At 37.9% G+C, this 26,041-nt stretch overlaps 2 protein-coding genes across 3 annotated transcripts in view; one reads left to right on the forward strand and one right to left on the reverse strand.

The window, feature by feature from the left end:
* The first annotated feature begins 1,049 nt into the window (after positions 1-1,049).
* On the forward strand, positions 1,050-9,667 carry marchf11 (membrane-associated ring finger (C3HC4) 11). Of its 2 annotated transcripts, none has more exons than XM_067452543.1 (5): positions 1,050-1,167; positions 1,916-2,274; positions 3,648-3,803; positions 4,011-4,203; positions 7,014-9,667. In XM_067452543.1, the coding sequence occupies exons 1-5, from the start codon at positions 1,068-1,070 to the stop codon at positions 7,322-7,324; spliced, it is 1,119 nt and encodes a 372-aa protein (XP_067308644.1). In that variant the 5' UTR covers positions 1,050-1,067; the 3' UTR covers positions 7,325-9,667. The 2 variants fall into 2 exon arrangements, with proteins under 2 accessions (XP_067308644.1, XP_067308645.1); XM_067452544.1 differs by having other exon boundaries at positions 1,070-1,152.
* Positions 9,668-9,870: 203 nt separating this feature from the next.
* The window catches only part of myo10 (myosin X), a 58,998-nt gene continuing 42,827 nt past the window's right edge, over positions 9,871-26,041 (reverse strand). The window contains exons 20-41 of the mRNA XM_067452545.1: positions 24,825-24,949; positions 24,193-24,307; positions 23,739-23,845; positions 23,398-23,622; positions 23,206-23,245; positions 21,638-22,552; positions 19,816-19,936; positions 18,986-19,229; positions 18,533-18,628; positions 18,320-18,413; positions 18,145-18,200; positions 17,598-17,740; positions 16,659-16,850; positions 16,408-16,565; positions 16,203-16,326; positions 14,693-14,993; positions 14,025-14,232; positions 13,793-13,929; positions 13,275-13,392; positions 12,396-12,851; positions 11,947-12,138; positions 9,871-10,494 (exon numbers count right to left, since the gene is read on the reverse strand). Coding sequence (XP_067308646.1) covers positions 10,393-10,494; positions 11,947-12,138; positions 12,396-12,851; positions 13,275-13,392; positions 13,793-13,929; positions 14,025-14,232; positions 14,693-14,993; positions 16,203-16,326; positions 16,408-16,565; positions 16,659-16,850; positions 17,598-17,740; positions 18,145-18,200; positions 18,320-18,413; positions 18,533-18,628; positions 18,986-19,229; positions 19,816-19,936; positions 21,638-22,552; positions 23,206-23,245; positions 23,398-23,622; positions 23,739-23,845; positions 24,193-24,307; positions 24,825-24,949 — 4,269 coding nt within the window. The 3' untranslated portion in view covers positions 9,871-10,392. The remainder of the gene's footprint in view (positions 10,495-11,946; positions 12,139-12,395; positions 12,852-13,274; positions 13,393-13,792; positions 13,930-14,024; positions 14,233-14,692; positions 14,994-16,202; positions 16,327-16,407; positions 16,566-16,658; positions 16,851-17,597; positions 17,741-18,144; positions 18,201-18,319; positions 18,414-18,532; positions 18,629-18,985; positions 19,230-19,815; positions 19,937-21,637; positions 22,553-23,205; positions 23,246-23,397; positions 23,623-23,738; positions 23,846-24,192; positions 24,308-24,824; positions 24,950-26,041) is intronic.

Here is a 26,041-nt window from a genome sequence, read left to right on the forward strand (position 1 = left end):
ATGTATGCTGCTGGTAATTTGTCAATATTTTATTTAGTTTATTTATTTTTAATTATTAGTGTAATTCCAAATTTGTATACACACCATCCACTGATACAGATAAGAGTAATGGTAATCTACTCTGTCTTCTCCATTCGGCCACAGGTTCGCATCCACATCACATCATATGTCATCTAGACCAATACACCTAAGAAAGAATCTTCTGGATTGCCTGATCCATCCCTGCCTCCCAGCCACTCTTCTTCCTCTTTCAGCCACTTCTCTATTTCTGGATGGTCATGTTTACACCACAACACAAAACTATTCAGCAGTTGTCTCCTTTTGTAATAAAATTGAAAGAGTAACACCTGTGTAGATGTTCATCTACAATGAGAATCAGCGGTGGCTGGTCCAATTGTCTTTATAGAATTAAATTAAATTAAATTAAGATTTAAAATATGTTTCATTAAAATATTACTGTAGAAATGTAGCAAATTGCTGTCTTATTCAGTTTTGTATTATTTTATTGTTTTGAATATAGTTTGGAAAAAGTATGTAAGCATACATGGGCAAATTGGCCTGTACGTAGCCTACAAAGAGTTTTGGCAAGAATTCATGAAATTTGAGAGATGTAGTCATTGAATACATTTTGTGCCAAAGCAATGATAACCGATCCTTAGTTTAGCCCACATAGACTTCTGTTGTGCTGTGAAGTTTTTCAAAAGTGACCGTATTGAGAAATGTGTCCTAGCATCTGTAAAAAAAACTGTAACAGCTCGCTGCTCCCGCCCTAAGACATTCACACAAAGAACGATAAAGATAACTAATAATAATTAACAATTTTCGAAGCAAACACTGTTGTGAAAAAAGCTAAATAAACCTGTGCAAAAATATCAAGTAAAGCAACAGTTTGCAGATCCACATAACAAAATGCAAACTGCAATTACTCATTGGTTTAAACATGACTAATAATTTACAAAGTCAGTAAAATATATTATTTGACTTATTTATCTAAAAATATTTATAACTTAACCAAGCAGATCTCGGCAGGCATTGACTGCCACAGTGGGGAAAAGTAGGCCTAGTCAATGGCTGCCGAGATGCGAGATCTGCTTACAAACATTCTTCCAAATATCTTCCGTTGTGTTCAGCAGAACAAATACATTCATACAGGTTTGGAACTTGAGAGTGAGAAGCCTAAATGGTGACAGAATTTTAATTTTGGGTTAACATATATTTTTTTAAAAACGATTCTGTCAACTGTCACCTTTCTAAAGGTAATTGTTCCAAGAATTTGGGCTTCTTAAAATGGAAAGAGTAGGCTCATAAGATTTTGCCATGTTAGAATTTCCATAATCTTTTATATTCCTTTGTTTCATGACAGTGATTTCTATATCATATTAGGCATAATACAAAGTTAGCACAGTTTTACCTAGTGGGTAACTATGGTTACGCTAAATCTTTGAAAGGGCAATGAGCGCAATGAGCGCATGGCTCCGGGGCGGATATCTCGCGGGTTTATCATAGAACAGTTAACGTTACCCAAACGGCTTTCCCGTCAGAAACAGCCGCGTCGCTCACATTCACTCAGTCTCAATATTCACACACTCAAACGTTGCTTTTCTGAAGGCTGACTGCGTGGTTATGTGTGTTTCGTGCCTTCACTGCTCGGTGTTCCAGCACCGCGCCCGGATGGAAATGTGTCTTCCGGGGAAAAGCTGCGTTCAACCAACGAGACACCGAGCACAACACGCCGCACAGCCTGGACATCTGCAACTTTCAACAGAAGCTTGTGCCTTTCTAAGAACGCAGGCGGTTTGAGACGCAGATCTATGGCCAGACTTATGCGTCCTAGAGGGGAGAAGAGCCGAGGAAAATCTGACAGAGGCCCGTAAGAGCACAAACCTCTAATTTTGCTATTTCATTCTGATATTAGTGCCGTCATTCATGGATGTGCACGCAGAGGCGGGTCCGTTGCACGTGCAGACGGTGAATGAGCCACCGGGAGGCGCCACCGTGACCGCCGCACAGCTCGAGGTCCAAACGGTGCTGGGGAGCGACGGGGAGTTCAGCGAGGATGACTTGCAGACGGGCGCTGGAGCTCAAACCCCGGCAGCGGCTGATCCGATCACAGAGATCGAGAACGAGGGTGCGTGTGCAGGGACGGACACACCTGGCGAGGACAGCGCCGGGCAGAGCGCGGGGGTGAAAACGGAAACAGTGGGCTCCAGCTGCAGCAACGAGAGCTGCATCCCGACCCCAGGCTGTCGGATCTGCTTTCAAGGAGCCGAGCAGGTAAAGTCGGGCCGTTATTTCGTTCCGTCTGCGCTGTTTATTGTGGGTCTATGCGTCACGCCGACGTCTTTGGTTGTTGCCAGAATTGTGCTCCATTCAGAATTGAATTGGGGATGCCATAAATTCCTGAACTTGAACTGAGTTTGAATGAAAGTAGTAAGCAGAATGCATAATTGCTTTGCAAATTTAAATGTATGGAAGCTAATTTATTTATTTAGCAAATGATTTATCCAGAACGATTAATGAGTAACATCACCATTATCCATGTGTGTCAACCAGCATTAGTAGCTGCAAAAACAAAACAGTCAAATCGATTAATCGCATCTAAAATAAACGTTTTTTATTTTAAATAATGTGTATACATATATATTATATTTATATATTTCATGGATACTATTGTGTACATGTGCACACACACACACACACACACACACACACACACACACACACACACACACGCACGCACACACACACACATGTACAAAAACTTTTATTTTAGATGTGATTAATCGATTTGACAGTACTAACAACTTTTGTGGACAGGATGGAAGAACAATTTCCCAGAATGCACTACCTGGGTTGAATCTCAGAACTCCCTTTTCCTATCATTCTAATTATTCAACCTGAGTTTCACTTGCTGTGAGGTGTGGCCAATGCAATTAAAATTTAACTTCTTAAATTACAATAGAGCCAGTTCTTGATTTCTGAATCCAGATGCTCCATCCTGATGTTGGTCCTACGCAGGTAACAACATTCAAAGCAGTTCATCCAGCTGTTGACAAGTGTCAGGACAGTCTGAGTATAATGTAAACGTTGTAGACATCTTTTCAATTGATTACGGGCCTGCATAATTCATGCAATTATTAGAATATCGGAAACCTCAATGATTCATAATGCCTTAAACAGACAGTGTGGTGTGTGTGTTTGTGAGAGCCATTAGAATATGCGCTGCTCCATTCATGTCTAATGCTCTTCACTTCCTGCAGCTAATGTGCTTTCTCAAGGCGCCTTGTGTTTGTGTGTGTGCGTGTAAGTGTGTGTGAATGTGTCCCACACCGTTTCAGACTCATTATAGTTCCAAATGAGGATGTTTCTGAAATGATTCATGAATGCACACTTGCACAGATGAATCATTTCCCAACCACTCTCTGTCATTAGGTGTATAGTGTTTCATTCACTCTAGATGTTGTCCTTATTTAGACGAATCAGCTCATCTACCCCATTGTTCATGGCTTCACAAACTCAATGCTCAGCTCATCTTCAAAGGCACACGATAAAGCGGTCGTCAATCATCAGCCCAATCAGCTGTCTTTTATCTGTGTGTGTTTTGATTGGCTGATTGACGTCTGTGTGTGTGTTGTGATTGGCTGCAGGGGGAGCTGCTGAGCCCGTGCCGCTGTGCTGGATCTGTTCGACATGCCCATCAGCAGTGTCTGCTCAAGTGGATCAGTGAGAAGGGCTCCTGGAGCTGTGAACTCTGCAATTACAGATTCAACATCCTGCCTATACATATCAAACCACCACAACAGGTAAACACACACACGTCTGGTTCACCATCTTTGTGGGAACTCAATAGACGTAATGGTTTTTATACCATACAAACTGTATATTCTATCTCCTTACTCTAACCCATCCCCCTAAACCTAGCCATCACAGAAAACTTTCAGCATTTTTCTGCATTTTATCATTCCTCATGGGGACCTGAATTTTTTGACTGTGTTTGTATGTTTTGCCAGTGGCAGACTGTCACCATGACTCTGGTGGAGAAGGTTCAGGTCATTGCAGTGTTTCTGGGTGGCATCTTCCTATTGACCAGTGTATCGTGGCTGCTGTGGTCAGCACTGAGCCCAGAGGCACTATGGCAGCGCAGTGACATCCTGTTCCAGATCTGCTACGGCATGTATGCAGTCATGGACCTTGTGTGTATTGGTGAGACACTGATATATACACTCAAACCAAGTCAACAAAGCCATTTTCTCAAGCTAATATATGCAGATTTTGTGGGTGCATGTACATTTAACTATGGCTGACAAATCTAAAATAATCTGGAAAAAAGAAGGGCTAGGTTGACCATGTTGATTAATCAGTTTTAATAAATGTTCATTTTGATAAACCATTATCAATTCATAAATCCCAAGATAATTTAATCTATTTCAGTTGATCCATCAACAAACCAACCAACCAATAATTACAGTATGCTTTGTTACTTTTAATATGAAACCTGAAAATGTAAAGTGTCAGCTTTAAATTCTATCAATTGTCACAAAATTTAATCAAAAAATGCTGTTTTGGAGAGTTAAGCGCACATGAACTATGAGTTACTTGTTATAACACTAAATAAAAATGACTGAACATCAGAAGGTATGTTAAGAGAAACAACTAATACAACTTATTGAAATGTCGTAATCGTAATGCAATCGCTCAATCAGTTTTTCAACAGAATGGCTTGTAAACAATATTTCACGTTACACTTAATGCCCATAACTCAATAGTTTGCTAAAAAAAAAAAAAACTATACAGAAGATATTTATTTTATAAAAATATTTATTTTCAATATTCATTATATTTTTTACTTAACCTGTTAGTGATATTTCATGTATGTTTAATAAATCATGAGTTTTGTGATGGCTATGTTTATATTTCAACAACAAATAATGATATTGTTAAATATAATAACCACATTGTATGCAATTGAAATATTTGTATACAACTCAGTTTTTGATTATTTCTCTAAAAATAAATAGCCATCTTGTAGGAGATCTCAATTCTCTAATTGCACCGCGAGGATGGAGGAGCGAGGAGGCTTCCTGAGGATTTATGTGTGAGGATACACAGGTGGATCCTTTGCAGAAGTGTTTTATCGACTAAACGTGACGCACGCATTAATTCTCCTCCCCCTTCATATCATGCCACAGTTTATTCATCATTATTATTATGTTTACATGTACAAGACACAAATGTTTCTCAAATAACAACTGACAGTTGCAGAATTATATCAAAGCACAAGAAAATTAACAAAACAAATAGAAACTAATACTATAGAACGAATAAAACGCAGTTAAAGGGTTAGTTCACCCAAATATGAAAATGATTTCATTAATTACTCAACCTCATGTCGTTGGACACCAGTAACACCTTTGTTCATCTTCAGAACACAAATGAAGATTTTTTTGTTGAAAGCAGATGGCTGAGAAAAGGCTTCAGAAAGGCCTCCATTGGCATTCAGTACATTCCCACTCACAAGACCCATAAAGGCACTGAAGATGAGATACAAAGTCCATCTCAATCATTTTACCAAGCGACGAGAATAGTTTTTGTCCACCAAGATATTGTCTTCCGTGTAGGTCTCGGACGTGAACTCACGCGATAGCGGCGGTCCTCCTCTTCCGGGTCATGTATTGGAACGGTGGAACTGCGTCATATTCTCGCGCATCTGTCGAGTTCACGTCAATAACCTATTTTTGTCGCATTGTAAAATTATTGTACAGCCACTGTAGTGAGATGGACTTTGTAACGACGTCTTCAGTGCCTTTATGGGTCTTGTGAGTGGAAAAGTACTGAATGCCAATGGAGGCCTTTTTGAAGCCTTTCTCAGCCATCAGCTTTTAACAAAAATATCTTCATTTGTGTTCCGAAGATGAACGAAGGTCTTACAGGTGTCCAACGACACGAGGGTGAGTAATTAATGAAATAATTTTCATTTTTGGGTGAACTAACCCTTTAATAACTGGAATTTGTTGTTAATAATAACTGGTAATATTAATTAAAATATGGACACGTGGTATTTTGTGGAGGCTGAAGCTCACAATATAAATAGTTATCTCTAATGTTCAAGAATCCCGACTAAATCTAGTGGTTGCAGTCATCATTAACTAACGCCGCTTTAAAGTGACGTTATAGGGAGCGAGGATATATCATTTCACTTGATTCAATTCCTCCGTCCTCGCGTCTTTTCCTCGCATCCTGAAGGGGCGGAGCTAACGAGCGAGGAAAGGTAAACGAGGATGCACAAATAAGAATTGGTAAGCACCCACAGTTTTAAAAAAGCTTCTTATGCTCACTAAGGTTGCATTCCAGCATACAGTGAAACCAGTAATATAGCTAAATATTCTTACAAATTTAAATAACCATTTTCGAAATTGAAAATAATAAGAAATATTTCTTAAGCATCAAATAATCATATTAGAATGATTTCTGAAGGATCATGTGACAATGAAGACTTTTTAATTAATTATGATAATTAATTAACTTATTAAGTAATTATGCTAAAAATTCAGCTTTGCCATCACACAAATTTAAAATATTTGCAATTTAAAATATTTGTTTTCTATTTTAATATTTTACAATTTCACTATTTTACTGCCTTGGTGAGCATATAAGACTTCTTTCAAAAACATTAAAAAAATCTATTCAAACCTTTCTGTATTCAAATTGAATTGTATTGTTTCCAAACATGTATTTATTATATATATATATATATATATATATATATATATATATATATATATATATATATATATATAATTTATTTATTTTATATTATAATGTGCATGTGTGTATATTTTATATATATATATATATATATATATATATATATATATATAATATACGTGCACACACACAAAATGAATCAAAATGAAATCTGAATCAAATCAAGAGCCTGTGAATCAGAATCAAATAATCAAATCTGTCAAAAACCAACTCTATTAAAAGCACGTGTTAATACATTTGTGTTTCAGGTCTGATAGTTCATGAAGGTGGCGCTGTGTACAATGTGCTCATGCGGTGGCGGGCCGTTAATCTCTTCTGGGATGTCCAGAACTACGATAAAAGCAGAGACCTGGACACCACACACAGCCCGCACGGACACCTGTGGCTGCCTCTCACGCACACACACACAGTCTCCAACACACACTCACATACCACCCGGCTGGAGTCATCACCTCGATGCCCCCTCCACCTTTTCTCCATGTGCCTGAATGTGACCTCTGACCTCTCCCCACAAGAGCAAGGCTCAGGCGAGCTCGTCGTCAGGGTTACGTCAGTTTGACATCAAATTAACTCATTCAGGGACCAATCCACTCTCCCTGCACCATCCTGTTGTGGGAGGGGCTAACAAGTGGGAGGAGCCTCAGTGTTGGGAGGAGCCTTACTTGAAAAGCACTTTACAAAGACACGCAAACTGATTTCAATTATATATTCAATTGTTACTTCGAGCCTGGAGTACTGGATCAGCCTTTGAGCATCGAAGTAAGACTGCAAAGCACACACAGACTTAAACAAAATCATAATGCACACAAAATGTATTACTGCTGTTAGACAAATGAATGTTTGTTGAAAACCAACCTTTTTTTTGTTCAGGTTTTTAATTTCCATACTGATAAACTACAACTACGCTTCATCTGCCATAATGAACAGTAACTCTGTACCACATCAACAGGCGCTTACGCATTTCCACTATCTCCGACATTTGCACACGATTGTCCCCTAATGGCATTTACACGCAACTTTCAAATTGGTTGTGAAACAGCCATTCCTCCGCTTTTTACTGTGCTAAAAAAAATGAATAATGAATATATCTACACTAAAAAATACTGATACGTTTGCTAGATATGCAAATGCATTTTCTAGGGCTAATTAATGTAATCGTATTTAAGAAATAATTACTGTATTTACAACCACCAATTTTACAATTTAAAGAATAACATTTTAGTGCAAAAATATTGGTAATTTTCACCTCATGCTCATAGTTTAAATTACAATACATCATATCTGGCCACGAATGGATACATAAATAAAACAAAGCTGCAAAAACATTGATTTTGCTAGTAGTAAAGAAAAAAATGAATTGCAAAAGTTGAACAAATGTTTAAAAAACTTTAAAATACCCCAAAATTATAGCTAATATATGCAGATTTTGCGGGTACAAGTCCATAACTATGGCTTGACAAATCTAAAATCTGGAAAAAAAGTATGGCTTGGTTGACCATAGATTTTCTTGGGCTAATCAACGTAATTAATTGTGTAATTAATCATAACCACCAATTTTACTATAGAATAATATAATTTAATATAGAATAATATTTTAGTGCAAAAATAATGGTAATTAAAACTACGTGTACATTTAGCAGAGGTTTTTATCTAAAGCAATTTACAGTTGAGAGCATAAGCAGTGTCACAGTGCTAAGAATAATCTAACAATAATAATACAAAAATATTTTCGTAAATATGTTTGCCCTGTGTAAAACATGGCACCACAATGCTAGCCTGTGGTGGATGGTTGGATGGAATGCAATTGGTTGGATGCAAATATTTCAAGCTCAAATCGGATCCAAAAATACCGCATACAGATATATTCGTAACGCCACACAGCTCTCATACTACTCTTCATTGGAAATGAATGACGATCTGTCATTTGTCAGAGATGGTGAAAAGGCAACTTTAGACTTAATGACAACTACATTGATCTCAAAAGGAAGTAGTGGAGAAACCAAGGCATCGGAAAAGTCTAGAAAAGGTTCAACTTTGTTGCAGTGCATTCTGTTGTAGGCACCTGTGTCAATATGATGCTTTCATTTTCATTTCCAGTCCCATATGATTTTAAATGACCTCCAGAAAGATCTTACACATTGTCATCTGCCAATGCTTAAGTGCCCTACATCTCATGTTGTGTGTATTACAGCAAAAAACTAAATAGATTGACCTCGGGCTATTAGTCTAGACTCATACAAAATGCATGAAGCAATGGTGGTTAGGTAGTGGAGTAAACTGTGATTCTGGTAATCATTGTGCCCATAAATCTCAAACCCTGGGTGAGGGATTTCAGAAGCTACTTAAACCAGATATGTAATATAAAATATTAGTAGTGAAATAATTACAAATGTATGTTTTAACCTCATAAGAACATTGAAAGCTTTCTTGAAGGGATAGTTCACACAAAAGTGAAAATTCTGTCATGATTACCATAAGACCTTTATTCGGGACACAAATTAAATCCGAGAGCTCTCTGACCCCTCCATGGACAGCAATTTAATTACCACTTTCAAGGTCCTGAAAGGTAGTAAAAACATTGTTAAAATAGTCCATGTGACTCCAGTGGTTCAACCCTAATTTTATGAAGCGACAAGAATACCATTTGTGTGCAAAAACAAACAAAAATAACGACTTTTTTACCAATTTGGTTGTAGCCTGTGTCAGTCTCCTACGCAGTTTCCGTTGTAAACAGTGCAGCGCTCTCGAGATCTACGGCAGCTGATGCTGTTCACGTGAGCACCACGACGCATGCGTGTGATGATTTTCACCCAAAGTCTGCACTGAAAAACGCCTGCCAATTCCATCTTGGCACATTGCATTTCTGCGCTGGAAACTTGATCCGCATTCATGACTTGGTGCTAACTGATTAGCATAGTCTACAAAAGATTTCATTCAGATGTCCCCTAGATATCCAATGTGTTTTAAAGAGATAATTTTCAGTTCTGCGCTGCAAAGATGGAACGTGGATGAACATTTTAATGAATTTAAGAGTCTTTGAATTTTGTTATATTTATTGCCTATAAACTAATGCACAGTAAAGATACAAAATGAGAGATTTTCCTGTTGTTTTAGTGTTTTTATAGACTTGGAGTAGAAAAATAATAGGACCAGAGGGAGTAAATCCAATAGTATTATCACAATCCTGCAGTTCTACAGAAAAGGTTTATAAAATATACAGCTTCTCAGAATTATATAATATACAGTATAAACATTGCACTTATTCAGTCACATACAAAACAGATTTAAAGGGTGTGTTTGCACATGTGTGCGTTTTTTTAAAGGCACTGGGCTTGAGTGCTGGTTATTTTAAGGGGCTGGACTTTCTGCCTGCAGAATTCCAAAGAAATGCAACTGGACTTGATTTAAAAAGTTAATACAACGTAAAATATGGTGTTCGGTGAACAGACAGAATGTGTGTCTGTGGGAACATGATCGTGTCTTTTGTGAAAGTGTCTCCTAATATTGTCTTTGGTTCGTTTGCACTCAGCATTGAAGGGTCACCCTTCTTTTTTTTGTGATTAAAAGTTTTGCTGACGTTCATCTTCAAAGGCACATTTCCGAAAAGAGTTTGTCAGGTGTGAGAGATCACCAGTTGCTGCCGTGGCTGCTGATGGATTGACAAGTGCTGAAACGTTTCTTCACTATTAGACTGATGTAAGCCTTCATGAGCTTTGCGATGTCCATCACCTACAGAGACACAAATAGAGCGAACCAGTGTTATTTAAATGACATTGATAAATAATTATAATTTTTGTTAATATTCTGAATCACTTTTTATTTGTTATATTTTACACTTTCATTTTATTTTTGTTAAATACTTAGCAATTTTGTTGTTTTTATTAGTTTTTCTTTAAATATATCTATATAGTTTTTATAGATTTTTATCATAGGTTTAGTTTGAGTTACTTTAGTACTTCAAGTTAAACTAAATGATAAATAAAATAAATTAATGTTCACGTTTAAATTAATGTCAGTTATTTTACATTTATTTATTTGTTTTTTTGAATGCTTTTAGTTAAACTAAAACATGATTATTCAGGCCTTCATAATGACAGAAAAAAATGACAAATGTGAGGAGTGTTTTCCTGTAAAAAAAACAACAACTTTCCGTCACAATGCTAGGGTGTTATAGGTGGTTGCTAAGTGGCAATGATGGGCTGTAATGAAGCATTATTACTCTATTACTATACTCAAGTACATTTATCAAATATTGGTATTCCAGTACTCAGTTTGGGAAACATTAACCGCAGTATATATAATGCATTATATACATTTATGGCATTATACATACGACTACATTTCAGAAAAAAAAACATTACATGTTATGTCAAAGTTAAGAACTCAAGACTCGCTTTGGCCCAGTTTACACCTGGTATTAAGGTACGTTTTAGTCGATCAGATCACAAGCAGGCGAGGGAGACCCATTCCCGTTTATTCCTTTTTTGTCTTTTGTCCACTTTCGACCCATTCTGTACTGATATCTGCGAGGGGAGGGTCTATACGTGGGTAAATGTATGGGCTTTTATGGACAAAATTTGTTTCAGCTTTGAAGGCTGCAAGACCACACCGAATGCTTTGAGTGCATGTTAGAAATCTGGAAAGGTGAGAACATGCTTGGTGCATTTTTTATGTCTTCAAACCTAACTTAGGCCTTTAGCCGACAAAATTTAAATCCTGTCTGGCTAGCGCGCTTCCCACAATGTTTACACATTAGGTTAGTAGGTGGAGTGTAGGCTTTTGTGGCTGTTCGAATGCAATCCAATCAAATGCATTTTCGACTACCGTGGTTGAAAGTGGAAAAGCTCAAAAAGTTTTGGACCCTAATAACACCTGTATTTACTGTCGTCCACTTGGGATCGGATCAACAAAAACACATCTTAATACCAGGTGGAAACGGCCTTGTAATGTGATAGTGATATCAGATTCATGATGAATCATCACAAGCCGCTTTTCTTTTTCAGTCAACCTGTTGAACTGGTTGAGTGAGTCTTGAGTTAACAAATCACAGAACAGATTGTGTCCAACTCAAATGATCCTTAAATATGTGGGAGATTTGACTAATGAAGTGATAATTAAGTTACTATAAATGACAAATGTTAGTGTTGTTTAATTTAGAAGCATGAGGAAAAAAGTTTGTACCATGATAGTGTTGAAGAGCAGCTCTCGTCCCTCCACGCTTATCTTGTAGATGTTTGGCTGCGGTGCACCGAAGGACAGAATTACCTCATAGAGAAACACCTCCAGAGGCCACGCCTCCCCACGCTTGTACACGCACACCCCCTTACGACTCACGCCCAACCACAGCTCTCCAGGATACACACCGTCTACACACTGAGCAACAGAGGGAATATAGTCAGTGGATGATTATGTGAGTGTGCTGGTTTGACCTACATTATGAGGACCCAAAATCCTTATATTGCAGTGTGTGTTTCAGGCCACGCCCCCTACATTATGAGGACATGACAATGTAAACATACTAAATTATTTTTTTTATAAAAAATGCATAAAGTTTCTTGTGATGGTTAGAAAGTGTCATTAACTCTATGGAATGTCCTTATAATGATAGATGTGCCAACGTGTCTTCTCACCTCAACATCAAAGAGGGTGGAGCCATATCCCTGCCATTCCCTGATGAGACTCATGTATTTTTTCATGGCTTGGTCCTGTTCCATCCCCTGCAGTTTACGCCATTTCTCCACCAAACAACTTCTCAGCCCCGCCTTCTCGTCTTGCAGCCACGCCTCTATGGCTGCAGGCTCCTCCCCTTGGCGCTGTCGCCCCAGTGACCCCCGGAAGCTCCGCCTCAGCGTGCCTTCCAGGAAACTACCTCTTTTTCTCTCTGTGGATGGTGTGTTAGATGCAAAGCACCGTGCGGACTGCTGTACTCGAGCACGCAGACGGGCCATGGGGAACACCTGCTCCAACTCAGGCAAGACACTCTGCGTAGTGTAGTCTCCCAACAAATACTGCAACCGAAGAGCAGCCAGAAACTGCAAAGTTTCTTCTGGGGCAGGATACTGACCCCTAATGACAGCTTCATGAGCCTGAGAGAGAGAAAGCAGATTGAAATCACATTTATGAAATGTTTGGAGAAAAGAAATCGCCCTAAATATCTGTTTTTGGCTTGACCGTCAATATATTTATAATTAAAAAACGATGTATGATTGGTGTGTGTATTTGTGTGTTACCAGAATAGAGCAGAATGTTATGACACATAATCTTAAAAACTGTGGCGCTGTAGATATGATTCTGAAAACATTGAGACAATGCATTTGTTTGCATGTGCACATAGACCAAAAAATAAACTGTATTGGTTTTTTGTTAATGTTAAGACAATGCTTTTATCTTCCACAATAATGTAATTTTCTATGCGATAATTTGCATATGGGCTAATAATAACTATAAATGTATGCATATTTAAGTGATGGACAGCCTCATTTAGGCCAGATATTAAACTGAAATCAAACCTGCTCAAACATGAATGCAAACTCCACACTGTCAGCAGGAACGCTCTCAGGTTCAGAGAAACAGAAAAGCTTGAAATAAAACTTCCAGTCCTCTCCTTCCTGTCCTTTATTTGCCAACCTAAATGAGAGACATAGAGAGTGAATGAATGAATATACTATCATAACATTTTATCCTACGTTATGAAAACCACAATTAAATGTGCTTTAAACTATTATTTTTTTGTTAATATGGAAAATCTTCCTATAGTACCTGACAGAAATCCCACCAGCCTTAGATTGATTAACAACCCAATCTTAGCCAATCAGAAAACACTTAGCCTCGTATGTCTTTATAGAGTTTTATTATACATTTTATAGCACCTTTTAGTCATTTTACATAAGATTATATGTTCTATATTGACGGTTTTCATAGTATACATTAGTATAGTATATTTATATATATGAAATACATTTTATTTAAATTTAAAAATGTAAATAAGTATTTACAAAATTTTAAGGTATGATGATTTGAGACTCACTTCTCAAATTTAGCGAGGACGTCGGCCACCACAGTCCTGCTTTCTATGGCTCGGTCTGTGGCGTCATTATGTTCAAACAAAGCGAACATGTTCTTACAGTCCTCCATGGAGAGACCCTTCAGCAGCTTCTCAACCACCTAAAGACCATCAGACACACACACACACGTTTAGTTACTGTGCGTCCGAAGCTCACATGTATTATGTATGTGAATGTGTTCTATGTGTAGTGCACCTCTCCTGCAGTTGTGTGCGAGTTAATGGTGATTTTGCAGGACCCGCCACCATGGCAGTAAACTGTCGATGTCATTTCCTGTCTGCTCAGTATGGCCCTCAGCTCCTCCTGCGAAGGAACGTATTCGCGTCCACGCACGTGCCGTAAGGCATCTTGGGAGAACGCAGCATACCGTTCCATCTCGGTGCCTGGGTACAGCTCTCGTGTCCTGAGTAAAAAATCAGTAACAATCCATTCAGTTGGTAACAATGATAAATCTCGTCATCTCCCTCTCATTGGTTACATTCATAAAGGAGCATTCAACCATGATTTTTCATAGGTATGTACAATATATCAGAAACATATAGATGTGCATTTATTCAATAATTTAATAAATTAAAATTAAAAGATTTTTTTTTACAAATATTAAAATGAATATCTGATTTTTCATGCTGTACATTAATGTTATTGTTGAATCCACTTCTAGTATTTAAAATAATTGATTTTAATTTGTCTTATTTTGTCAAATTCTTATATAGAATTTGTTTATACTATTCAACTATTTGGCGGCTATTTTAATATTGATCCTATTCTCATTTATTTAATTTTTTGACCATACTGCCATGATCATACTTTTAACTGTATGGCATTCTGACAAGACAAAATACTCCGAATACCAACACACTGACCTCTTTAAGTGAAATTTCAGGTATTTGAGAATACTTCTGGAGGCGGGGCTAAATGTGCAGCACATGCAGGCTATGACTCGCCAGCCACTAATGTGGGCGGGGCCAGCAGGCTTCGGGTTGTGTGCTGTCTGTTTGATGAGTTGGCAGAAAAGCTCGTCTCTTAGGGGTCGTAGGTCATGAGCCGTCTGCAGGAGCCCCTGGATGTGAGGGATGGGACTGGCTTCGGCCTCTAGCTGATGAAGAACATTGAAGATCTTGAGGGCCTCAGCCTGCAGTGTGCCATAATTTCTCCCTTTGTCAGCTAAAAACATGAACAGAGTGATTATTACCATTAGGGTGTATTAGAACATATATGTCGTCAGTCAGCGTCACATTTATTTATATAGCGCTTCATACAATACAGATCAATCAATTTCAGATCTCAATTTCAGCTATAAAGCAGCTCTACAGAAGACTCAGGGCCCTATCATACACCTGACGCTATGCGGTGCCAAGTGCGAAGCAAGTGTTTTTCCTGCAAGTTTCAGCCTGATGCAGTGATAATTTTCACGTCCAGAGCCATGTTGTTTGAATAGCAAATAATTTGCGGCCATGGGCTACCGAAAACGAGATGCGTTCATGCACATTTTTTGCCGCGTTGCTATTTCGAGGCAGCTGAAAACGCAGTATTTTTTGTTGTTAGTAATGTGTTATGTAATAGTGTTATGTTAGTAATGTTATGTTACGTATTATGTTAGTAATCTGCGACAATAGGCAGGTGCACAATGCGCGCACACTCTGTTATTACTCACACAGGATGCAAAACATTTTTAAATATGAAAAATTAAAAAGATTACTCTCTGGTTAAGTCTTTCCACTTGCAAATTCGGCCATGTAAATAGCGAATCCGCTATTGCACAAGCGCAACTGACTTTTTAAGTGAACGGGAGATTAAGCTCTGATTGGTTTATTGCATGCTACATGCAAAAAACACCAATTACTCATTAAGAGAATAGGGACAACCCTTTCGGACCATGCGCCTGGCATGCAGACCATTTTTCCCGTCGTTAAACTAGCAAAATTGGATTTGGAAACGTCGTAAGTGCACTTGCGCCATGCGCTTTAGACCAAGCTCTTAGATCGTTAAAATAATGCCCATTGTGTCAATGTTGATTCAGTTCAGTTCAATAACAGTGAATGCTCATTAGTTAATCAAACTCAGTTCAACTATAAATTTGCTCTACAGAAGATAGTAGTGCCATTATTTAGCTTGAGTCAACTCAACTCAACTCAACTCAACTCAACTCAACTCAACTCAACTCAACTCAACTCAACTCAACTCAAGTGTTTAAGTTGCAGAGTTCACCAATAAGGAAACAAATTAAGTTCAGCTATAAAGCAGCTCTACAGAAGACAACTATCCAGCTCAAGTTGTTCTCCTTCAATAGTTTCAGTGCAGTAAAATTGATAATAATACTAAATATTAAGAGTATTTTAAATGTGTGTGTGTGTGTGTGTGTGTTTCACTCACAGCTGAGCTGTGCATCTCCATAGGGTAAAGGTAGGAGGGCTGTATGTAGAGGGTGGTGTGTGTAACGTAGTATTGGGTTCCTCTTGTAGATCTGCTCCACCACCTCTGAATTCAGACAGTTCTCCTGAAAACCAACAGTTACAATAGCATTTTAATAAAATTATATTAAAAAACATAAATGCATATGCAATTGTGTGCGTGTTACCTTGATGTCCTGTATAAGTTGCTGTGTGTGTGTATCGATGAGCGGTTTGCTGTCGATGACAGTCTGTACAGCGCTGGCCCATCGACTAGCCTCCGTCTGCAGCTTAGAGTACAGCCTGTATGAATGCTTACGACCAAACACACTCACATTCCAGTAGCCTAGAAGCACACAAATATAGTACAGAGTCTGAGAAAAATTTAAGTGCTTGTTGGTATACTCTACTGTTTATGTGCATGCATGTGTGTGCTTACCGGTCTCTCTGAAGACTCTCTCGTCGGGAATGATCACAGAGCAGAGGCTGTTAAGCACTAAAGAGCCCAGTTTAAGAGCGTTTCTCTCTGAGCTTTTATAATAATCCACAGAATTGTGAGTCAGCACAAACCAGCGCTTCTTCAGCTTAAGATTCCCACGACTGCTGCCCCGAATCTCTTTATACAACCAACCTGGAAACCAAAACAGAGAGAGAAACAGACAGATATTTTCACATTCAGTTTGTAGTTGAAGGCATCCTAAAGTAGTGGTGTTGATTTGAAAGTGAACATTATAATGTAATTGTGGTCTTAGCTCTTTTCTCTTCATTCCTTATTTGTCTAAACAATAAATAACCAACTTCTTCAAAAATTAACTGTCAAGTATGTATTAATATTATACATATTACATATAATTAATCAAAAAAAAGGACAATATATGTTCTATATCAAATCATTTAGGGGTCATTCTGTGTCAACTCAACCATATTATTATTATTATTATTAAATATACTTTTTTTTTTCTGATGAAAGACAGACATAAATATTAATGAAAGCCAAAAGATTACATGCCATGGATGAATATTCACTGAGTAATCCACTATTTTGTAAAGGGGTGGGAGGGGGGAAGTTTCCAAAATTAGGTTGATTTGACGTGACCCAATAATGATATAAATTTGTATATTAAGCATTCAAAAAAGCATACAATGTGTCAAATTATTAATCTAAATAAAAACACAATCCTGTTATTATCTAACAAAACAACTGTTAAGTTTTTCGTTCATTGAGCTTATCTCTGATTATATGACTGACTAGGGAGAGTGAAGAAACATCCTTATACAATGAGAAGTAACTAATGTATTAAATGTAAAAAATAATATTCAGACAATCCATTAACAACTGAGCATGGCTTTTGCCTTGTGCGAGTTCATGACCTCTCACCCCTGATGATGAACTCCTGTCCTTGCACACGTGTGTCTCCTTTCGTGCGTTGGAGCAACGTAATCCAGTGATGCATTTCTTCTGCAGACTCAGCCATGCAATGTAGAACACGATGGGCTGTAATTATAACGAAGGCATTTGGCCTGGATAAAGAAAAAAAGCAAAAAACATTTAAAATATTTTATTGTCTACATAACACAACGGTTTGGTTTTCTCAGAGAAAAATTCAAATGCTTAATGTGAAATTAGGTTTAAACATTTACAATCATTTTGTAGTTGCCTTTATCCAAAGCAACTTACAAATGAGGAACATCACAAGCCAACTGTGATAGAGTCAACAATATTCAAAGTATACAAGTTCAGTAAAAACTAAAATGAGAAAGTCACAATTGTTAGATATAAAACTGCAATTATGAGAAAAGTAAATAAAATAAAAAATTATTAGTATATAATATAATATATATTACATATAAATGTAAAAAGGGCAATAATACACATGCAGGTTACCAATCCAACAAGACAGGAAGAGAACAGAGTGTGTATTTACCTTTCTGGGTTGTCAGAGGCACATACAGAATCTATCATTCCCACATCCAATGTGCCCTATGAAAAATACAAACATCTTTTCTAAATATTTTATGAATTGTCTGCATGTGTGTGTGTGTGTGTGTGTGTGTGTGTGTGTGTGTGTGTGTGCGTGTGTGTGTGTGCGTAATACTTACCACAGCATTCTGAGGATTTGCTTGTTCATCATGCATCTCTCGAATTTCCTGTTCTGTCGACATGTGCACCTGACTTAACACGCTAAACCAATGACTGCACACAACATGGAGACTAATTAAAAACCTCAATTCGATGGTTTCATGCATTTACTAAGTAAACATAAAGGCTTGAAGCATACATGATTAAAAAACACAAAACATAAAAACACTTGCCTGGAATCTTCTGCAGTTTCTGCAATAAGGTGGTATGTTCTCCCTGGCATAATGATGTCAATCCCGTTCTCCTTCCCTGTTACGTCAATAATCTCTCTAATAGAGCAACACAAAGAGAACAAGTCAAATCACCATTTATATAGAGCGTTATACATTACAGATTGTTTCAAAGCATCTTTAGAGTGATAAACAGGAAAAAAAAATTATCAATGATGCAAACAGAATTTAATTCTGCTGTGAAGGATCTCTAAAAAAAAGACAACAGTGTCATTATTCAGCTGAAGCCAGTTCAGTGTAGATTCTGTTGAGTTGATTTCAGTGTTAAGTTCAAAAAGAAAGATAAATAAAATACATGCTTCAAAACAACAATATGACCGTAGCTCTCCAGATCTGTGTCACACTGATTGTGACTGAACCTCAAAACTTTGTGTACTGTCCTCCCTGAGGTCTTACTTGGCTTCGTGCATGTCCAGCATGCCTTTCATCCGCTCCTCTGTGTCATTCTCGTAGTAGATGAGTTTGCTCTGTCGCAGGACGAACCAGCGGCGTCTCCAGTTGCGCCGAGAGAGTGTGGAGGAGCCTCCGCCCTTCTTCAGCAGCCAGCCCTGTTTGAGCGCCTCTTGTCTGCTCCTGAACCAGAGGAACGTTTCATCCTTGAGTACACACCAGCGACGCTTCCAGGAGTTCAACAGGCCACCTGCAACACACATCCAGGCGTTCCGTAAATTAAAGGCTGCAGTGCAGTGTCGCCATTAAACATTTTCGTTGACATACAATTCAGCTTTGAATTAACATAGGAATTAAGATATAATATGGCTTCTGGTTAAATAGTTGAACCATTTCAGCACGTAAATAAGACAAAGTGCAATTAAATATGCAAATATAAAAAGTCTTCCAAGATTTTTTTTAGTCCTGATTAGAAATGGCTCCCACAAACAGTTGGTTTATATTTATGAGTTGTACTTGGTAGCCACACCCACGGAACTCTGATTGATTGGTCAAAATCCTGCTCCACAAACAAACTATTTTAGAGTAAATTTGAACTTAAATTTTCAAAAAAGTATTACGTTTTTTTTTTTTTTTTTAAGAGTTGTCAGCACACCTATAACTGAAATAAGCAACAAAACTAAGTCTAATTTGAGTTGGAGCCTTAGTTAACTTGTGTTTAACTTGTGTTTAACCTTAGTTAAAAAGTGAAGGACATTTTATACACTGTGTTGCAAGAATGTAATTAAACAAACATAATAAAGAGGTGTTGGAGGAGGTGTGGGCAGGCCATTTACCTTTAATATAAAGGAAGCTGTGGAAATAGGGGAGAGTGACACAACTATAGACAGAATCCCGCCGGTAAGATGATTCATCGTCTGTGTCGAACCTTTCAAAGTCATCTTCACTGTCCTCAAACTGATGTAAAGAAACAGGAATACACAGTCAGCAATTACACATAAACAAGCATGAACACATGCTCACAACTCTTGAGCACAACTCTTTTGTGATGTACACAAGCCCTCACTTGGGGTGAGTAAGATTATTACAATTTCTATATATTTTAAAATGTAATTTATTCATGTGATGCAAAGCTGAATTTTGAACATCAGTCTTCAGTATCACATGATCCTTCAGAAATCATTATGCTGATTTGGTTTTGATTTTTTGATAAACGGAAAGTTTAAAAGAACAGCCTTTATTTGAAATAGAAATCTTTTGTAAATGACACTGTAAATGTGAAACAGGATAATTCAACAAGGGAAATCAATGGATTTTATTAATAATGAATGGGTGAATTAGGAATTAGTTGAAAAGGACAGCTGTTACAGAAGCAGAGCAAGCTATTGCATTTTGATGAAAGATTACAGATGCATTAACATTGATGAAGTATATTACATATATCAACTATTTCACTTCACATTTATGCATTTGGCAGCTTTGTTGTTTTCCTAGTTTGGTGCTTTGGATGAAAGCATCTGCTAAATTAATCAAATGTAAATATTTTATCCACAGCGACAGACATTGAGATACATACACATACACACATACATACACACTACCTGTCAAAAGTTTTAGAACGGTAAGATTTTTAAAATGTTTTTAAAGAAGTCTCTTCTGCTCGCCAAGGCTGCATTTATGTAATACCAAAAAAAGCTGTTATATTGTGAAATATTATTAAAATCATTCTAAAATGATGATTTATTGCTCAAGAAACATTTATGATTATCAATGTTGAAACAGTTAAAAAAAATTTTTTAGGATTCTTTGATTAATAAAAATAAAGCTTTTGCAACATTATAAATGTATATATTGTCACTTGATCAATTTAATGCGTCGCTGCTGAATAAATGTATTAATTCCTTCAAGTTCTTTCCCAAAAAATACATAAAATACAATTCTTACTGACCCGTACAATGTTACAAATGTTTTTTATTTCAGATAAATACTGTTCTATTGAAATGTATATTCAACAAAGAATCCTAAAAAAATATTTTACACAACTGTTTCAACATTGATAATATTCATAAACGTTTTTGTGAATGTTTATATTTACTTGAGCAGTAAATCATCATATTAGAATGATTTCTGAAGGATCATGTGACACTGAAGACTGGAGTAATGATGCTCAAAATTCAGCTTTGCATCACAAGAATAAATTAAATTTTAAAATATATTCAAATAGATTTCTAATAACATAAATGCAGCCTTGGAGAGCAGAAGAGACTTCTTTAAATTCTTTTAAAAATCTTACCATTTTAAAACTTTTGACCGAAAGTGCACACACACACACACACACACACACACACACACACACACACACACACACACACACACACACACACACACACACACACACACACACACACACACACACACACACACACACACACACACACACACACACACACAAACACACACAGGACTCAAACCCACACAGGACTCAAACCCACGACCTTGGTGTTGAAAACAGGGTTTTATGAGCTGATGAAAAGCACTGTGAACATGCAAATGTGTTGTAAAATGACAATTGTTTGGGAATCCCTGCTCTACAAAAAAATCGGAATCTTTTAATGAATCTGATTTATTAACCATGCAGAATTTGTGTGTAAAACTCACTGAAGATTGTGGCCCGTCTGAGCTGAAGCGGTAAGCCCCTGAGCTGACACTGGTGCTGGTTGCAAAGGAGCTGCGGTTGTCACGTGACCAGTGGTCATTGTGAGGTGGGAGGCTGGGAGGTCGCATGATTAGGCCTCCATCATAATCATCTGGATCAAAATCGGAATCTTCATCTGGAGGGATTAGCTCCGCCTCTTCTTCCTGAACTGCGTGAGAGTAGGTGGAGCCACTGCTTGAGGGTGGAGCATGATAGGCTGAGGGCATGATGATGGGTGGGACTGAAGGCGGAGGCATACGGTCGTTTGCATAAGGATCCTCCTCAGAGGAATCATCGCTGGTGCGGATTCCACTGGTGCGCTGGCCATCTGAGTGGCCATGCTCGCTGGGATTAGGAGAGTCTTTAAACCCGTCATCCACTCCCAGACCTTCATCCACCTCATCTTCCTCACCTCTGGGTACCCCCTGCTGTGAGCCACCGGATTCCCCCAGCGAGCTTTCAATGTTACGCACACACTCGTCGATCTCATCGAAGTTGAGCGAGGTGAGGAACTGCTGAGCAGCCTTACAGGCCTCTTCTTCCAGCCTGCGCAGCTCCTGATCACGCAGCCACTGCAGACGATGCAACGACTGCGCATTTAGACTCTGCTCCTGAGCCTCTTTCTGTCGCCGCAGGCCTTCAATCTCACGCTCCAAACGCAAGATCTCCTCCACCTGTGATGCCTGGTTTGTTTCTACTTCGAACACCTCGTCAAACACCTGCTCCACCAGTGATTTCTCTGCTACAGGGCTCTCAGGAGGGATATTCTCAAATGGGCTACTCTCTGGTACAATACTGTCTGGTGCAGTACTCTCAGTTAGGAGATTTTGAATCTGGTCATTTTTCATTTCTTCCTTTAATCTTCTAGCCTCCTCTGCCTGCGTAGAAAAGACTGTGTTACCCAACAAGCAATATAAACAGAATGTCATTTGAGATAATTAATTCTGCAAAAAAGAAACAGAAAATGTATTTTTGATTATACAGTCAAACATAAATTTATTCAGACACCTTCAACATTTGATCACATTATCACAGTTTATTTGCTATAGTTTAGAAAATGGTAATACAATATGACAAGAACTCAGAGTTAAACTATGTCAGAACAAATTCATCTTGATAATCTCATATAGGTATGTAATGGATTACAATCCACCAATCAGCTGTCAGCTGTTAAATTTAAGTACACAATTAGATAATACCAATTTAGGTTGACCAATTACCAAGCAATGCTTAATTTTGTTCAATCTGTGGTGTAAAAGGTTGCATTACCAATTAAAGAAAAAATACTTAAGCAAAACATGGTCAGGTCAAAGTGTCTGAATAATTTTGGTCCCCAAATTTACATCAATTTTACTGGTAGTCCACTGAATGAAGAACTTCTGGGTACATGTCACATTTAACTTTATTTTGCTATCCTCACTTACATAAATTAACTATAGTGTCCTGTACCCACTAGTAAAAAATGATATCTGGCATCTGAATAATTTTTGGTTTGACTGTGACTGACAGATAGACAGATCTTTTCACTAACCGCTTTTGCCAGGAGCTCCAATTCCATGCACTGTATCTCTCTGACAAATAAACATCACAAGAAGAGCAGAAACTTAGAAACTAGCATTACAAACAAAAATGTGGGCAAAATAATAAAGGCAATTGTACAGGCAAATAATAATAAAAATAATAATTTTGATCATTTATAATAATACAGGCACAAACTGCCTACCTCTCTAGTGCCTCCTGTTCTTCTCTTCGTCTCCTTTCCTCTTCTTCCCTTTTCCTCTTCTCCTCTAGAAGGTGAATGTACAGCCGTCGTGCCCTTTGCCCTCTGAGCCTCTTCTGTAGGGTGATGGTGGCCCAGCGCATTGTCTGGAAGCGCCGGCGCCAATACAGTGCTCGGTAGTTTTTCTGAATGACAACAATGCACTGCAACATCCGCCTGTATTGCATCCTATAACCAGCAGAGGACAGAGAGAGAAAAAGAAGGAGTACATAAAAGAAGGAGTTAACGCCAAGCATGTCAGTTAGTGCGAGTTAATGTGCATATGCATGTGTAAGTGCGTTTACCGTGCTCTATAACCCAATATATGAGCTTGGATAATTGAAGCTGCTTTGAGCACTTCTGTTTCTCTTTGTTTTTCTAATCGCAGCTCCAAACTTTCTCTCATAAACACCTACAAAAAACCCCAATGAAAAGTCATTTACACCAGATCCACCAATCATGATGGACTTAGAGTTTAAAACCAACACATTCATCTTTCAAACTGTTTCACTATCACAAAAACTTGCACCAGATTTTTTTATTTATTTTATGTACCACTCTATTCAGGATTCTTGCTATACTAAAAAAAATATGTAAAAGGGAGAGCATATATCTTAGGTTACATGTTAACTTAGGTTAACAGTTTACAATGTGATGATTAAATTGTGTTGTGATTGTGAAACACTTTCCAAAGTATTTTGTCAGCTACCCACACAGTCACACAATTCAAAGTGAATATAAAGAGAACATGAAACTCACCTTGGTTTTTCCCAGCTGCCACTCCGCACTGCTGTTGTCATAAATCTGCAGCAGAAGGTGGCATCGCCCCTTGATGTCATCTGATAAAGCCACGCCCCTCATCAACACGTAGTACCTGGCAAAAACAAAATAAAACAGTGATTGAACTGTCCAGCAAAGGTGGTTCATAATAAAGGATTCTAAACACGTCAGTGAACACAGTGAACCCTTTTCTTTTCATGGGGATAGAACAATGCAAAAATGCAAAAATTGGGAGAGGTTTTGTTGCACATCCACCTGTGAGAGTTTTAGACAAATCCAATTCTGCTTATATCAAACTGACCTGTATCTTTCCACAGTCTAAAAATGGATCTTACTTTTATGATAGCTGTAATAGTACAATGTTAATTCTGGGTGTCAAACAGCATTGGGTTTTGTGAAAGACGCATTCAATTAAAAGTGTAATTTGCATAGAAAAGGAGGAGTGTTTAGACTGAAAAGAATGACAACGACTTAATTTAACTATGTCTAAAAGGGCGTTGTAAAAACTGAACATGTAAAAAAATGTCTCTGCATTCACTTGATAAAAAGAATGTAAGACTTAAAGACAATTTTCAGCAAGAATATGCACGTTTAGTTTTTTGTGCACAAACCTGGAACAGAAATCCTTGAATGTTCTCCGTACTGGAAACCCAGAACGTCTGATTTTAACCGTCTCCAACATCCCAGAATATCTCAGCTGGTTGAGGACAACCGACTGCTCAAACTGATTGGGCATCTGCAAAAGAGAGTGACAGAAATCACCAATTTGCTCTATTTAAAAAGCTTTTCAGCTTCAGACTGAAAAGGTCCTAAATCTAAATTAGCTGAATTAATTCTGCTTTCAAATATAGACTGGTTGAGTTTTGAGTGAATTCATTCTTCAAACACACTAAGTGGGCCATCATCACCCCCTCTCCCCCTGACCTCTGACCCTGTGTGGGGGTGAGGTCGGAAACGGGGCGCTGTGATCCCCGCTTCTAAATGTCATCTCTGTGGAAGGAGGAATGAACCAAAAGGACTGGCGAATGAAAGTGAGATGAAGAGATGTGTGGTGAATGAGCTCTGTGAGATGAAGGTCAATACCAACACACACACACACACTCGCACTCACACAATCATTCATTATAGTTAGAGGCACATTAACATACTGATACATGCAGCACAAATCACAGAAAGCAGACAGGATCAATGTCAGAGTGCTTCATGGGGGGAGGGACAAAGTTTCTCTTTAACTGTCTCCCAGAAAAACAAATGCTAGCAACGTATAACACATATTAAAAGGATACTTCACCCTGGTCTGTCAATCCTGTCATCAATTACTAATTCTCATATCATTACAAAACTTTTATGACTTTCTTTCTAATGTGAGACACATAATAAGATATTCTGATAAATGTATCAGTGTTCTTGTACATACAATGAAAGTTGTTTTGGACCACAACGACTTTCATGGTATGGGCAAAAACGATCTTTTATGTTCTACAGAAGAAAGAAAGTCACAGGTCTGAAACGACACAAGGAAGAGAAAATGAACAATCTATCCCTTTAGTAATCAAAGCGAACAGTTTTCATAAATCTGTTCTTTAACAAGCAAAACTGTGGAAAGCTTATTCCTTATCCAACAGGTAAACATATCTGACCATACCGATAATTGAGCGCCCTGCCAAAACATCAGTCAGACATCTGGAAAACTCCCAGCATCTGTCTAAACATCATGGTATCACTTATGTTCTTCTACATAAACAATGTAACTGGCTAAACGTTTTGTTGAATAATATATGAACTCTTACTGTACAGAAAAGTGTCCCTTCTCATCCTGTGACCGTCA

The sequence above is a fragment of the Pseudorasbora parva genome, chromosome 9 (assembly GCF_024679245.1).
Source record: "Pseudorasbora parva isolate DD20220531a chromosome 9, ASM2467924v1, whole genome shotgun sequence".
NCBI classification, from domain to species: Eukaryota; Metazoa; Chordata; class Actinopteri; order Cypriniformes; family Gobionidae; genus Pseudorasbora; species Pseudorasbora parva.